The 17430-nt window shown below is 38.1% G+C and overlaps 1 protein-coding gene across 2 annotated transcripts in view; it reads left to right on the top strand.

Annotated features, from left to right (window-relative positions):
* The first annotated feature begins 4019 nt into the window (after positions 1–4019).
* The window catches only part of fam83hb (family with sequence similarity 83 member Hb), a 15295-nt gene continuing 1884 nt past the window's right edge, over positions 4020–17430 (top strand). Inside the window, exons 1-5 of one of the 2 annotated variants that reach the window (XM_051873080.1) lie at positions 4020–4043; positions 12494–12963; positions 13995–14159; positions 14243–14367; positions 14462–17231. In XM_051873080.1, coding sequence (XP_051729040.1) covers positions 12514–12963; positions 13995–14159; positions 14243–14367; positions 14462–17231 — 3510 coding nt within the window. In that variant the 5' untranslated portion in view covers positions 4020–4043; positions 12494–12513. Of the gene's footprint in view, positions 4044–7547; positions 8788–12493; positions 12964–13994; positions 14160–14242; positions 14368–14461; positions 17232–17430 lie in introns of those variants that run through there. The other variant, XM_051873079.1, reaches the window with a different exon arrangement.

Below are 17430 nucleotides of genomic sequence, written 5' to 3'. Positions count from 1 at the left end.
TTAAAATATCAGTAAGCTTAATATATATAAAATCATCATTTATTGGGGTCTTTCAGTTGGGAGGTGGCTGTCCCAAATCCTAACCCCTAAATTTCAACTTATGAAAATGATATTGAAATGCATTTGCATTTTTTTCCATTGTTGTTTTTAAAAATATCTTTTTCTTTTTCTTTTTTTTTTTTTTTAAGTTCAAATAAAGTATTTATTTTATATTTTCTTTGTAAATCATGAAACTTTGTGGAAAAAATGTGTCCCGCATTTTCATGTCACTACCGAAACAGTGCATGTTTTAGTCCATTGGCTGAGACTGATTTTAATCACACTTCTACATTTTTGTTTAGGAAATATTCCTGTGTCCCTCCCTCTCATAGCCTCTCTTTCACAATAGATAGGTACCATCATTTTGAGTTAAATGTCTTCAAACATCTGAAAATCTGTGTGTAACTTTAAGGAATGTCACTACCAAACAACTTTTTCTGCAATTAAGCAAACTTTTTTGGGTATTATTTTATTAAATTTCGTTTATATGCATGTACAACTGTTCAGAACTGTGCTAGCTAACCATGTGATGATTAGCATCTTTGAGCTAGGCTCAAAAGTATCTAAAATTGTCACTTCCGAAACAGTCACTACCGAAACAACATCATTGTTTTTGGGGGGTTATTCGATAAAATTAAGTTTTTGTGTGTGTACAACTGTTCAGAACTGAAGCTAACCATGTGATGATTAGCATCTTTGAGCTAGGCTCAAAAGTATCTAAAATTGTCACTACCGAAATTTCACCATGTTTCGGTCGTGACATCATTGTTTTGGTAGTGACAAAAGGGAACACATAATCATTTATATGTTTTATTATGCAAATCATTAGTGTATAGTATGTGAGTTAAATTTCTTAAATGTGATGTGGTCACTACAACGCATTACTGTCACTACCGAAAATGTGCAGTCACGACCGAAACATGGATGTTTTGTGAAAGATAAAGTATATTGAATTATCAACTAAGATGTTATTATAGTGTTTGGTTCAATGTATATTTAAACTAATAAATCCTTAACTTTGAAATCAGTATGATAAACTTTATGCCTTTTACAAAGAAAGATTGGATTCAAAATACAACAAATCTCACAAATTACACTTGAAATATTGTTAAAATTGTAATCGCTATTGATTTACCTGTGAAAATGTTTTAATAAAATAGCAAAAAATATATTTACAAGGTACATGTAAACAAAATCTTAATAGGTCAATTTAACCCTTCTTATTAAATTATTTATTATTGTGTTTCGGTAGTGACAAATTTAGGGAGAGGAAAAATATTCCAAAAACTTTCTGAAAATACAATATGAGAATTAACTGCACAATTACTATGTTATACAATTTGCATATGCACAAAATTTGAACTAATTCTGTAGAATGGCCCATGTACAGTACTATTTGTACTTTGATGTGGGTGAAATTAGCTTTGTAGAGAAATATAAATGTTATATGTATGACACAAAAATACTATACACAATTAAAACTTTTATATTATTATGTTGTTGTTGTTTTCTAGCAATGAGCAGAAAAAGCAGTGCCCTCATGAACTGGAGAATGCTAAGACTGCGCAAATGTGGGCTAAGGGTGGCTTTTGAAATCACACTACATAATTCACTTGTGTTATTCCATAGTTTTATGTTTGGCAGTGTTTGCATATAGTCCTTTCAAGCTCTATAGCTAAAACAGACATATCCTGGAAGTATAGACAGGAAGTTGACAGAATGCTGCATGTCCTGGGGAAACATCTGGGGCTGTGGACATGAATGAGTTTGGAGTGGGTAGATGTTATCAATGATGCCATATCTGACCAAAAGACTGTCGCTGTTTGCTCACTTCTGAGGATTTACAGCCCTGTGGTATCTGGACGCTTTGAAGAACTGATACAGCATCATCAAGGTCAGAGGTCACAGCAGGGCAGTCTTTCAAACAGACCTACAGCTATCAATATCAGTAACATCAAAACAGGACAGGTTTCTCAAGCTAATTGATCTGTTTTACCATTTGCAGCATAAATTCACTTGTGTGACACAATGACTTCAGATCAGCAAGAGAGGAAAGGCTGTTCTTGTGTAGATATAGTATGCATACTTTGCATTGGCCATACAGCTCATGTGCCAAAGTGTCAGTGGTAAACTGTGGAAGCAGGATATTTGCATATGACTGCGAATGGAGCAGGAGATTAAAAGGACGTCCGGTGGCAGGGCTGGGTATTGTGTTCGAGCACTGAAGCTCGCAACAACAATGACTTGTTTTTGTTGGTTTTCCTGATGACTGTATTATTACACAATCGTTTATTTCAAAAAGAAAATTCTGTCATAATTTACTCACCTTCATATTAAGAAAACTGTACCTGAACTGAGCAAAGATGGGAGATAGATACACAATAAGTACTTTCAGGACATCCTGGTTCAGTCGTAACTGCCACTGAGATTAATGGGAATGCTATCGGATAGTTTTCTCAAGCTATCATAGACCTTCTTTGGTTTACAGAGCCTAGGGCTGTTAAAGAGACAGGTGTGTTTTTAGTGAAATCTGTCCGGTAGCATTTTATGGATTACTTAAAAATCATTTACAGCACCTTTAATAGCCAGTCATTCCCAGCTAACAAAAATATGTTCTAAGAACATGTTGATATCCTTCACATTAAGCTGTGAAAACACTGAATGTTCAAAATGTCCAGTTTTTTAAACATTTTGAAGGCCCACTGAAGCAGCTTTATTCACTGTGTTGATGTCATTTCAAATGAAACAGGAAGACAGGACGGGATATATCTACAAGCTCCTCCCTTTTTTCAAAATAGCCAATAGTGTTTTGCCAAGATCACAGCTCGGCCAGAGCCGTTGAGCTCGTAAAAACCAAATTTTCCTCATAATCTCTAACCGTTTCTCCTCCACATTGTTTTAAAATATAGCTTCGTTTGTGCAATTCAAATGTGTCCAAACATTTTGTGGTCTGAGCCGACTCGCGCATATGATCCGCTCTGTGCTCTCGTGTCTCTGGACCGGAGCAGACTGTGCTCGCGCTGCAGCGATTCACGTGACACGAAAACGGACTTCATTCACGTCAATGGAAAGCATATTTACACTGTCTGAATCGTTCCCTATCCTCTATATAGTGCACTATGTGACATTCACCATATAGAAACTAGTAAATGTGTGAACAAATGACCGATTTCAGCCACAGCTTCAGCGTCTGTTTATAGTTTACAGACAGATTCTAGCAAGCATTTGATTGGACAGAAGATTTGATGAGAAGCTGAAGTGCGCGGTGATGTTGACTGTTTCTGAAAACTGGAAAATGCTGACACATTTCAAGGTAGGAAGGCATCAAGGTACGTCCGAATGCAATGTTAGCTTCACTTCCTGTTTCCTGAGATACCTTCATCTGATCGATTTCTGAAGGCAGCGTAGATGTATCCTTCACTGCTTTTGATATCCCCCAATCCTGTGCGTCCATTCTGTGACGTGTGATTTTTTTTTCCCCAAACGGTTCAGCAGAAATCCTCGCCCTGCAACTAATTTCATTGGCTGAGGTTACAGTGATGGGTAGGTTTAGGGATCAGGGTTGGGTGTAGGTAATCGTTACTGTAATTGACATGACCAATTAAATGTTTAGAATCGGCTCCAGGGCGGGATTTCCACTGAACTGGTTTGGGGGGGAAAAATCATGCTTCTGACTGTTGAGCTAAAAAAAAAAGGTGGTTGAAAGTTGAGTTTACTGGTCAGTTTGTGTGTAAATGTATGTTTTTGAGCAACATTTTCCACTTTTGATGTCATTTCTAGCAAGAAATTACTACTGTAGTAATTAAATATTTGTTTAGTTCTCGCCAAAGCTCGCGCTATTTTCTGGTAAATCATTAAACTGTTACGCTGCCTCAGAAGTCTGTCTGAAATCAGTTTCATGCACAAATGCTGCCTTACAAGTCATTGCATTGTCACAGCTTCCTAGGTTTTCGAATGCAGCCGTCATGAAAATCCTTGATCCATTTTAGCGGAAGTGAGAGACTGTAAGTTTTGAATGCTTATATCTCCTAAATGCGAATTTTGTCATTGTTTTGGAACACATCAGCATAACACTAAGGCTAACATATTCATACTAAAAGCTAAAAAACTTAAATTTTGATTTTGGGGGACTTTAAAAATTATTTTTCTTGTTTATGCAAATGTTAGTGAAAACATTAATGTTCTATTTTAGAATTTTAGTGCAAACATTATGAGAACGTTACTTTGGAATGTTCTTTGAACAATTTGAAACAAGTAGTAATGCTTAAAAAACACTAAAATAACTAAAATGTTTCATAATAAATGTTCCATGAACGATGTATAAATAACGCTGTGCTAACATTTTGAGAATGTTATTAAAGGCCAGAACATTCTAATATTTTTTCACATTTGTCACAAACTTACAGACAAGATGAAATAAAATGAATTGAACATTAAAAAAAAAAAAATCTGAGAAATCAATCAACTAAAATCAGTTAGAAAAATTCTCAAATGCTGAAAAATTTGAAATACATGAAAAAACAGGTACATAAAAACTACATTTTGTTCAACTTAGCAAAGATATTTTGCTCTAATTAAACAATTTTAGGATACAAAAGTATGAAAAGTCAATATACCATATACTATGGTGTTTGTGTGATGACGTTAAAGTGATGAATGATGACAGTTTATGGGGAATACCACATTAGATTTTGTTTTCTGATATGTCTGTGAAGGTGGATGCCTCATTTTTCTGTTTGATCATGACTGTAGACTGAAAGAATTCAATTGCAAAACCCCTCTAGTGAGTCAATCATGGCTAGATCGGCTCAATTCACATTTATTTGTAAACTTTTTTAACTGTTAGTCTGTTGAAACTAGTCCTAACTATCTGGGTTGACTAGCGAAAAATAGTCCACCTTTTACCGCTTATGCGATATAATCTTACAGAGTTTGCAATGTCTTTTTTGGGGGTGAATTCAAGGACACTTACTCCCAGTCATCTCAGTGTCCCAATCAACCTTGAATTCAGTTTGCTGAAAGCTGCTTCTCTTAAAAACCAGATGGCAATGAACTGCAGAAACAGTCTAATGGCTAGACTGACACGAATTAGTACCATTCTTAAGTCACTCAAATAACTTTACTGCTAACCTAATGGTATTTAAAACATTTTGGGACCAGATCACATGTAGATAGCAGAGACACAATACATGATTATAGCAAATTATTATATATATGAGTCTTATATAAAATTAACACACACTTAAACATGCATAATAAAAAAAGTGTCCAGTCCTGAATTTGATGTCTAAATATTTCCCAATCATTTATGGAATCTAGGCGCATGTGACATATCAAGATGGCAGACTGGTTTGGCTGATTTGTTGTTCTTTATGTTTGGGATGGGTGATGGACATGGACTGGAGCGTGAAGTAATAAAACACAATTCATCGTGACACAGCCCGAGGTGTACATCATTACTGGAGGAGATGAGGCATTAAACTGATATTAGCTCTGTAGCTTCAGGGGTTTGACATTTAATGTGAAAACATGCTACTTTACAGGTTTCAACCTCGCATCACAAACCGCCCGCGCTTATCGGTAATGTAACAGCAATGTGCCAGCGCACACAAACAATAATTAAAAACACAAACATAACACGTGAACGGACACGGGGAATTTTTACTCGGCTGTGACTTCGATACACGACAAATAAAATTAAATGTGATGGTGTGAGTAGAAAACCTAGTGAAAGCATCAATGTAAACTAGCTACTTTGAATAATGAAAGTTTGTTTATGTGCATCTGTGTGTGTTTAAGTGCGACAGGGAGCTGCCTTGTGTCACATGATACGCAGGTGTGATATTACAGTAGGAGAGGGGAATTGTGGGTGGGACTCTGCCAGACAGCCAAAGGACACCCTGTTTCAAAGAACAGAGCACTGTTTTAAAGATCACCCTTGTGTGGATAGATGGATGCGGATCATGTTGGCATGCTAAAACTTGCTTAGCTTATGAAACAAGACAGAATTTGCAGAAAAATGATCTCAAACAGTCTTTCGACATATTCTAGCTTGGCTGCTCACAATAAAATTCTTTAGCTGGGAGGTTGAATTTTATTTGTCTTGATAATAAAAAAGGCCCTTCGGCTTAAAAAAAAAACATTTTCAATTATTTAATATTTTTCTACTTGTTTATAGGCCTCACAGCTAAGAAACAACACACGACAGGCAAGTGAAGCAGTATGTACCGAAAAACTGAAAGTTTTGATACGACTGAATGAGTATGAGAGTGTTCAAGAGATAGGGAATATTTGCATGTGTTATATTTGTAATGATTTTTCGTTATGTGGTTTTGTGTGACCTCAAGTGAATGTGTGAAAAGTTATGTACACAGCAGAAAAGGTAAGTATGCTGGTGTGTGTGTGTGTGTGTGTGAGGAATGAGCATGTCCTAGGCGTGGTAAATGTCTCTCAGTTGTCCTGGCACATTCTTCGGCGGGCCGCACCCTTTCTCACACCCTCCCTTACCTGAGTGGTTGCTAGGTTAAACCAAATACAGACACACACTGACAAGATTATAAACCTTCTGAATCAATCACACAATCATAAACCCGAGGAAGAGCACATGAAACTGCTCTCACACAAATACACAACAAAATCATCTTTAAAGTTTTCAAACAAAACTTCCCCATACCTAGAGTGAAAGTCTGGCAGAATGAGGATATGTTTAAGGCTTTTCCTTTTCAGGGTGGGGCAAAATCCTCTGACTTTCTCCACCCCTGCACCATGCATACTTCCATGCATGTGAATTGTGCACTTATACATACATACAAATTGCAGTAAAGTAATCATTACGGCGTCATAAAGTACGTAGTGTATTGCTCCTGAGATTGTCTCGATACTACAGATCAAATTGTACAACAAATTGTACTTTGGTCTCATTTAAAAATATATTAACCTGAAGTCTATTTATTTTTTAAAATGTAATTACACCATGTTTGATATGTGGGTCATTGATATGTGATTCCTTTAGGATCTGAAACATTCATTAAAACTATGGATAGATATATATAATGTTAATTGCATGTTAATTTATATATATATATATATATATAAACGCTTATAAAGCATTTGTTACAAAGAGAATTAGATGCAGATAAATTAATCACTTTATTCAATTTAATAAAACAATCATTATTTAAGACCTACAATATAAGTTCCCTAACAAACCTACACTCTAAAAAATGCTGGGTTAAAAACAACCCAAGTTGGGTTGAAAATGGACAAACCCAGCGGTTGGGTTAAATGTTTGACCCAACCTGCTGGGTAGTTTTATTTAACTTAACTATTGTTTAAAAATTACTGTATTTCTTGCTTAAAATGAACCCAAAATATGTTTGAAATTAACTTTAAATATATGTTTAATAAATGAACATTTATTAATAAGTTTAATGAATAATAATTAAACATTTATTAAATTGCTTATTAATAAATGTTCACCTTTTGATTATTATTGTTGCCTCTAATAATTTTGTGTCTGATTTTTAATTTCCAACCTATTTTTGGTTCATTTTAAGCCAGACATATAGTCATTTTTATACAGTTGAGTTAAATAAAACTACCCAGCAGGTTGGGCAAACATTTAACCCAACCGCTGGGTTAAAACAACCCAATTCACTGGGTTAAAACAACCATTTGTCCATTTTGAAGCTGTTTTTAACCCAGCATTTTTTAGCGTGTACCAAAATACAACATAAAATGGTAAAAGCAATTAGAAATTTATTTCTGTTTGAGTTTGCATCTTTAAAATATAAAAATATTACATATTTATGAAATTCATTTAAAAGAAAGTCATGTTAAAAACGGTCTTCTTAATAAAATATAGCCTAATGTTCACTCTAAATATGTATAGAGAGAGAATGATATTTATAATCAAATTCGATATAATGTTATATTTATTGAAAAAGATCATCCACAGGAAATGAATGGATGTTTGTTGTTAGGAAAAATACCTGTAATAAAAATAACTCACTTTTAATAAGCTTGAAATAGGCCTATTGTTTTGGTTGAAGTCATTGTTTACACGTGCACATAAACTTGTTTTGATGTGAACTCAGATAGAAATAGGGAGCTTTAAAACCTTCGTTATGAATGAATAATTCATCTTTTATACCATCTGTAGCAGACATACAGACAACACTCAACAGTGTGATCATGACCTGGGTGCGCCTTTGTCCTATGAGCAACAATCCACCATCTGTCCGTCTGCTGGCTTTGGAAAGAGGAAGAGAAGGGTGAGCTGGGATATGGAGTGCGCTCGTGAAACTCCACGGGGCAAATTTGTACAAGTTTCGCCGGTTATGCAAATTCACCGACTCCAACCAAGCCTGCTGTAAAAACCGTCGATGTTTCTCTGCATTGCTTTGTAGTTGTCAGTTAGCTCTAGCTGTAGGTGAGCGCTGACGCCGGCGATGGTTGGGAGGAGTTTCACAACTCAAATTCAAAGGGTTGAGTCGTTCATTACGAACCGACTGGTGTGTTGTCTTAACGGCGCTGAGACGTTCGGGCGGGCAGGACTCGGCCGAACGCGAACAGGTTTCGCCAGGGCTGCTTTTCGCCTTGAAGCTGAATAGCGTTGGGTGGGGTTTCCACCGACACCAGGAATGTATCGTGGATGCATTCGCTGAACAGGGGGTGAAAATAGCCGACTTTTTCGGGACGGAAAAAAAGTTTCTTCACCGGCGACTGCAAGTAACTCCAATCATAAAGGTAAGGACGAGCGCGAAAGTCTCAACTTACTGCAAACAGACGAGCGCGAAAGTCTCAACTTACAACAGACTATAGTCATAAAGTAAGAGCAGCTGAGGGTTGACAGTGCAGAAACTTGGTGTGGAAACTCTCTGAACCATGTTATTTGTTATTCTTAAACGTTCTTTGCACTTGAATCTGAATGGTTAACCCTCTACATACTATACCAGCCCATTTGAAAGTCTTCTGAAGTAAGCATTAAAACGGTTGTGTATTATATAACTTGTTTGAACAGTCGTTTTGGAGATGATGGAGTGAAGCTTTGACATTTGTTTGGAAATGATGGAAGAATAGTTCTATAAACACTGTAAATGTTCTTAAAACTGAGAAATATCAGTATTTTATTAGAGTAAGTCTACTATTGATCTTTGAAATGTCATGGTTCAGTGTCGTGGGTGCATGGAATTTTTCCTTTGTTATCAAGTAAGGACTTTGGTTATGGGATTGGTTCAGGATGTACATTGCCACTATAGTCTTAAAACATTGCATAACTCTATATATTAAATTATCAATCTCTGTACGACTTGCACTGATTCTTTTTGTGGGTGAGGCCCAGGTAAACCACACCATGAACAGACTTGTGCATTTCTATGATTGTCATTTCCCATAATTTCCTACATATGGTTGAGCTTGGATTATATGACACTTTAATTTTGCACTTGTCGAAACACGAAGATATTCACTAAGAGGGTGTTGTTAGTAATTGATAACTGGCAGACTAAATCTGACAGAAACTGAAGGCACATAATATAATTATTGGATGTTTTTAAGGGAGGAAATGCATGATTTCCATGGGCGGAGATGAAAATATATAAAACTTGTCATGTTGATGGACAAACGTTAAAGTAGTCAGTATGTAAAATGTAATAATAATACAATGGACTGTCAAAGGAAATATTCAATGTCACATTAGTGTTGAACATCAATTGAGAAAACTGGATGTTGTAAAAGAGCATGTCAGGATTCGGGATGCACCGATATTATGGCTGATACCAATAATTATTTTCATGTTATGGCCAATAACCGATAAATGGCTGAAATTCTATTGTTTTGTCTAAATAAAGTAAATATAAAACACTAAATTTATTTGTTCTAAATACAAGAGAATTTAGGCATCACAACATTATAATGCACATTATGAAAAATGGATATTCATTACATGTAACAGTGTTATTAAATTATTAGTGTTTATAAAGATTAAAGGGTTAAATTTCTGTCATTAATTACTCACTCTCATGTCATTCCACACCTGTAAGACCTTCGTTCATCTTCGGAACACAAATGAAGATATTTTTGATGAAATCTGAGAGGTGTATGACTCGTCCATAGACAGCAATATAATCAACACTTTCAAGGTCCAGAAAGGTACTAAAGACACCGTTAAAACAGTCATGTGACTGCAGTGGTTCAACCTTAATGTTATGAAGAGACAAGAATACTTTTTGTGTGCAAAAAAAAAAAAAAAAAAAAAAAAATGACTTTATTTAACAATGTCTTCTCTTCCCTGTTATTATCCTTGCGCAGTTAATGCACTAAGCACAGTGAAGGCTTCCGTGTTTACGTCCGAATGCCGGCTCAGTATTGGCCAAAGCTGATCATGTGATCAGCACGACGCATGCGTGTGATGCTGACGCAGGAGCCGCCCAATAATGAGTCGGCGTTCTGAAGTAGAACCTGGAAGTGCTGGATGTAAACAACGTATGAGAATGACACAGAAGAGAAGATACTGTTGAATAAAGTTATTTTTGTTTTGTTTTTGTGCACAAAAAGTATTCTCGTCGCTTCATAACATTAATGTTGAACCATTGCAGTCACGTTGACTGTTTTAATGATGTCTTTAGTACCTTTGTGGATCTTGAAAGTGGTGATTATATTGCTGTCTATGGACGAGTCATGTACCTCTCAGATTTCATCAAAAATGAATTAGTGTTCTGAAGAAGAACGAAGGTCTTACAGGTGTGGAACGACATGAGAGTGAGTAATTAATGACAGAATTTTCATTTTTGGCTGAACAAACCCTTTAACTGTAAGTAGATGATGGCAAAGATAATCTAAATGTAAACAAAAAATCGAATGTCGGCCAATAACCACCATGATACTGATTTATTGTGCATCTCTAGTTAGGATAACCAAAGAAATAGCTTGAACTATCCTTTTAAGCATCCAAATAAAGATGTTTATATAGACGCATTCAGTATTTCTGAATTGTTCTTCATTCTGCATTTGAATATCATATGCAATTTGTTGCTGCTGTAAATATAACAGAATGGCACAATGGGCCGAGTATTACAATTTTAATAAGAGTCATGGGTTCATTATTAAAAATGTTTAGTCATGCAAAAGTCTATTTTTTGCTTGCTAAAAATAATTGCAACAAATAAGCTACTGAAACACAGACTGTCTGTCTGTTATATGTCAGTCTCTCTGCCTGTTGTTACAGATATCCCAGGAATGTAAAGATTCTTCTGCCTTGGTAATTTCCAGTTATATGCATAGAATGAATTTACATGAGCAATGTATGTGCAGACATCTACATGAACACATCAATCTACTAAAAAAGTAAAACTGAATCATATCTAACTTGGCACTTGCAGTGTAAGTTTCTCTGCTCTGGCACAGTGTAATTTCACAACATCTCTTGGCTATTTCTTCACATTTGGCCATCCAGTACAGTCTGAATCATTATTATCGGTCAGTCATTATAATAGCTTTATATTATGTTCAGAATAAAGTGAAGCAGTTCAATGGGGATGAATCCACTCCAACACGATATACTGGTCTGGGTGTCGACTCGTAAGGAAATATGCTGACAGCACAATAATCGAGGCTAGTCATGAGTAGATGCAATCTTCTTTGGCATCACATAACATTCCTGTTAGCAAATTTGTTATGAATCCCTTATACATATGAATTTACAACATATAGACGTGCTATCTTATGAATTAGCCACAACATGCCTTGGTTAATTTATGACCTGCTCAAAGTCTGACTCTAACTCGCATAGTTAACGCAGCGAGTCTCTTTCACAAGAACATCAGTAAAACACTCCCTTCTTTGATTCAGTCACATGTTTCTTCAGTTTTTCCTTTTCTGTTGATGTCTTTTCGGTTCCCCTCTTGCCCACAATGAGTCACTCGCCGACAGGCTGACACCGTTTCCCTGGTGATGTCTAAAATACAAACAAATGTACACAAGTGCCCACAACCTTCAAAAACCTTCAAACTGGGACCTAACCTTGCTTAGGGGTCATTGTCTGGAAGGCCCCATGCAGAACAGATAGGAATTTCATATGTACACAATGAGTCAAGCAGCTCCCAGAGTTTTTCGGCAGGTTGATCTGAACTAGCATGCAGTAGCACATTTTTTAGTTGCATACATATTTCATAATACACACTTCATGATCTGTGTCGCACAACATATAGTAGTGGCTTAGTATGCAGAATTTGCGCTTCCTGGATCCTGTTATATCATAGTGCAGATGGTAAATTTAAAAGTGTTATTTCCTGTTTGTTAATGTAGCCTAGTAGTAGGCAGATTTTGCTTACAACAAATATGTTTGTGCTAAAATTGTAAACATTTTCTGCAATAATGTAATTGAAGAGTTTCCAGATGCTCTGATTAGATTGTTCCACATGCTTATTTATTAAAAAAAAATATCGTTTCTTAGGTTGTTTTCCCTGCTCCACCATGGCCCATCGCTCCCAGAGTTCCTCAGTGGGAGACAACCCCCTGGATCCCAATTATTTGCGCCCACATTACCGGGAAGAGTATCGCATGGCTATCGATGCCCTGGTGGAGGAGGACATTGAGGGCTACTACAACTTTTTACAAAGTGCTAATATAGTTGACTTTTTATCAAGGTCAGAGATCGAGCATATTAAAAGCACTGTGCATTCACCACAGAGTGCTGGAAATGTACCAGAACTGCTGTATCGAGAACTAGATCAGGATGGGTCTTCTGACACCTACTGGCCGCTGCATTCTGATTTGGATGCACCAGGACTAGACCTTGGCTGGCCTCTGCAGCAACATAGTTTTGTGGGTCCCACAGAGGTCACAATGTTGGTAAACCCTGCTGAACCCGAAGTGGCCAGCATTAAGGAGCAGGCACGGCGACTCATCAAAAATGCTCATCAGGTTAGTGCTTTCAAATTTATAAATGATATTTATAATAGATATATATCATGCCTTATAGATGTTTTTAAATATTATCTCATAATTTGGGAGGAGGTATATTAGGCTGCTGTCACTTTAAGACGACGCACAGATCCATTACACATGCGTTTTCTTTCTCAACTGTTTACATTCACTTAAAATACATGACTGACTGTGTTTACGTGAATACTCGCCAAGAACGGCATTTTGACATTATTTTGTGTGTATTTGACTGTTTAAGTGCAATAAGCTGCAAAAAAATAATTTAGTACTGAGAGGCGGCTTTATGCGTGCACTTTGGGTGTGAGCACAAAATCTACGAGAATGAGTAAAATTATGCATAAAACACGCCGAAATTCAAGCCCTGTAGCACCAACAATATTCATCCAGAGCAAATGAAATGAGTGAGTGAGGGGAGGAGGGTTTGTGTGTCCACTCGCTGTCGGAGAGATGAGAGAGAGAGAAAGCGCAGCTGGTATTGTGTATCTTTTCTGCGGAAAATGAGCATTGGAAGTGTTTCAGATATTTCAGTATCGATATGTATCGAAAAATCTATATTTTTGACAACACTACATTGCACTTAGTTTATTATTTCAGATGCATTTTTAAAAGAGTACAACTGAAAAATACATATATTATATATAAAATGCAACCCGCCAATATGGCTAGTAAGAGTGACTGCGTTACACACCACTTCTGAAATCCACCACATTTGGTGGGTGTTAATGTCAAGCCCTGCTTATATGAAATAAAGACTGACCAGACAAATGCTACTCATTTTATGTTGGTAATCCCTGTTATTGCTCATAGAATAAAATAATCATGGCAGGCTGCGAATAGAGCATTTCTGCATTGGCTTCAGTAAATGAAAACATTGTACATTATCAAAGTATACTAAAATAAGTGCAAGAAAGGACTTATTCAACTAGACTAGTTTTAATTGTCAACATTTGATGCACAGTTAGAGGTGATTCCTTATTGCTATTTTCATTTTTATTTCCTCTTTCTTACAGGTCATTGCAATAGTGATGGATATTTTCACAGATGTTGATATATTTTCCGATCTTCTGGATGCTACAGCACGTCATGTGCCTGTCTATATTCTGCTGGATGAACAAAATGCCCATCATTTTGTTAACATGGTGGCAAGCTGTAAAGTTAACCTGGATATGATCCATGTAAGTATAACTGATCTCAACTAGCCTACGTTTTAATTTAAATTGAAAGAAAACAGGCTTAATGGTGACTTTACTGGTTACAGATGATGCGGGTACGGACAGTAGCAGGCATTACCTATTTCTGCCGCACAGGGAAATCATTTAAAGGTCAAGTGATGGACCGCTTTCTTCTGACTGACTGCAGAGCAGTGATCAGTGGAAACTATAGGTAATCTCAGTGACATTTGAATGCAAATATCTATTGTATGGGCACCCATGTGACACAGATGACATTCTAAATGTTTCTTTCTCTTTTTCTCCAGCTTTATGTGGTCTTTTGAGAAGATCCACCGCTGCATCGCCCATTTGTTCCTTGGAGAACTTGTTGCCACTTTTGATGAGGAGTTTCGTATTTTGTTTGCTCAGTCTCAGCCTCTTGTTGTTGAAAATGCCCTTGTACCCATGCCACAAGATAGTTACCTTGGCAGCCAGTTTGGCTTGAAAAGAACTCAGTCACTAAGGAATCCCAGAGGATATCATCGCCAGCCTGAACTTACTGGTTACCCATTCGGGGATCGTCTTGAAACTTTACTACCTTTTAGGAGGGATGACCCGTTCCGCCATACGATTGAACCAAGTGCAGGTCCTATGCAGGTCACAAAATATGCAACACAGCAGTTCAAGATGCAACAGTCATTCTTGGATCAAGGACGCTCAATGTTGGCCTCCCGGCAGCTGGAAATGAATGCCTTTAAGAGGCATAGCTATGCCGAGGGAACCCGCGAGACCTACGCCTCCTCCCGGCAGTACATGAAACAGCGTGTAATGAACAACTTGGAGGAGATGGAAACGCATTACCAGCGAGAACAACATTACTATCAGAGCGAGGGCATGGGACCTGGTTCTGAGCGCGGGCCACATGACCGCCTTAACTACGGCATGTACCAGGCAGATCAACAGTCTGATTCTGCATATCCACCTGAACTTGAAGCACCAGGAAATATGAATGTTTTATCCTCTGATGACCTCAAAAGTGATTCAGAAAAACAATATAACACAGGAGGGGGACGCTATGGTCCACAAAGCCACAAGAGGCCTGCTGCAGGCCACTCGTATGCCTGTCAGAGTTCGCCGACTCAGCCGCATCCTCCAGACCACAAGCAGTTGTTCTCCACTGGAGAACAGGTACGGCAGTCCGAGGACCCTGGTGTGAAGCAGGGATTGCGGAGCTGGAGAATCAACTCTTATCTCAGCGCTTATGAAGATGCAGGAGAGGAGGGTCTGAATCAGCCCATGGGTCAAGATGCTTTTGACGAGCCATATCAACAACCTGACAGCAGGCTTTATGGCTCAGAGGGACCAGGCCTTAATTTTAACATTAGAGAGCGTCAAAATATCCCAACTAAGCCAAACCTTGACTTGCGACCACGCTATGGTAAACCCATCATTCAAGATAGGAATCAGGTAAAAGATGTTACCTCTGACTTCGGTCCCACGAGTACTGACACATTAAAGCCAGCAATTTCAGCTTCATCACTAGCATCTTCAACAGACAATGAGAAGGAGGTGGAACCGAGGGAACCAAGGGAAATCAGCATTACCAAGCACGAGTCGTTCCGAACTCGAATTAACCCAATGCTGCAAAGGAGCTCAAGACTACGGTCTTCTTTAATCTTCAGCTCCTCAAAGCTGGAGCAACACAGTTCCTCGCAAGCCAAGTCTGGTGGGGATTTACAAGAGGAGAAAGATGAGAGTGAGCCTATTCGATACTCATCCATTGTGGCAGAGATTCTCGAGAAGAGGAGATCACTGTCAAGAGAGCCGTTTGATTGGAGTAAGCATAAAAAAGCAGATGAAAAAGATGTTAAAAACTCATCAACAGGAGACCTGACTACGATCACAGACGCCAAAGAGGAGCCCATCAAAGAAAACGAGAAACCTGACAACCCTGAACCTAAGGACAACAAAGTTACACAGCCAACAGAGCCTTCCAGATCTCAGCAAACAGCTTCCCTAAACGTGAATGATCCAGCAAGCCGACTTAAGTACTTTAAAGATCTGGAAGAAAAGAGAAAGACCTCAAAATTAGAGTTAGATTTGGGTGCTAAAAGTCAAGAAGCAGGTACGAAAAAGTCAGAACTATCTGATACAGCAACCAAAGTTCCAAATGTGCTTATTACTTCAGAGGACTCCACTGTAAAGACACAAGAACCATCATTTACCCTAACAGATCCTGTACCACAGCGCCTGTCGTTCACATCAAATCCAAAACCTTCTGAAGTCTCTGTGGACAGGCCGAACACAAACAGCAAAACTCTGACAGAGAGCACAGCTGATACGGCAAAGAAAGAGCCTGCTAAGGAGCCAACTAAGTCACTTCGGCCTTTCCCTTCACCCAAGTTCTTAAAACCATTCAAAAGCTCTCAGTCCTCTCATCGTCGGATCTCATGCGGTGAGGAGATTCTCACGGATGCGACAGATGCTGAAAAGAGCGAGCTTAAGAAGACCCGCAGCCTCAGCACATCGGGCATTTCCCGCACAGAGTCTAAAGAAAGCCTGAGCTCCCTAAACCTTGGAAGCTCTGATGGCAAAGATACAAAGGCCCTTGACTTCCTCAAGAAACAAACGCAGAGACTGAAGGGTTTACTTGGGCCAAAGGGAGAAAAGAAGCACTCAGGAGTGTCCAACTCTCAAGAGGACAAGTCAATGAAAACAGTTCCTGAGGTCCAAGAGGAACCCACGGACAAAGAGAAACCCTCTGAATCTTTAGCCACAGTAGAGACCAACAAACCCAATGCTAAACCAACTCAATCCCGCTATCAGTCCTCTACCTCGAATGTAATATTCAGTAGCAACCTCAGGGATGATACCAAGGTGATCCTAGAGCAAATCTCAGCAAATAGCCAGAAGAATAGACAGCAGAACGAAGAGTCTGGGAAAAGCGAGGGGGGCAAGGAAGACGATGTTTCCAATTCTTCTCTCCAAAGCCGGTCCCGGTTCAGCCGAGCTCCAGCTAACCCACAGGACAGGGACAATCTGCTGAAGAGAATAGAGAGCATGCGCAAAGAAAAGAAAGTCTACAGTCGCTTTGAGGTACTTTTTCGCAACCAAGAAGAGTGTTGCTGGGAGCAGGGAACTGTAGAGAAGGAAGAGCAAAGTCTGATTACATCAATCACATGAGATCCTTGTACAATATTTGTAATGTATTTTGTGAAGTATATCAATTCTAAGCAAAGCATTTAATGTAGCATTTGATGCCTACACTCTAAAAAATGCTGGGCTAAAAGTAACC

Source organism: Ctenopharyngodon idella, chromosome 19 (assembly GCF_019924925.1).
Source record: "Ctenopharyngodon idella isolate HZGC_01 chromosome 19, HZGC01, whole genome shotgun sequence".
In the NCBI taxonomy this organism is placed as follows: domain Eukaryota; kingdom Metazoa; phylum Chordata; class Actinopteri; order Cypriniformes; family Xenocyprididae; genus Ctenopharyngodon; species Ctenopharyngodon idella.
Note: the sequence above shows the minus strand (reverse complement) of the source record. Positions and strands in the feature narration are given on the sequence as shown.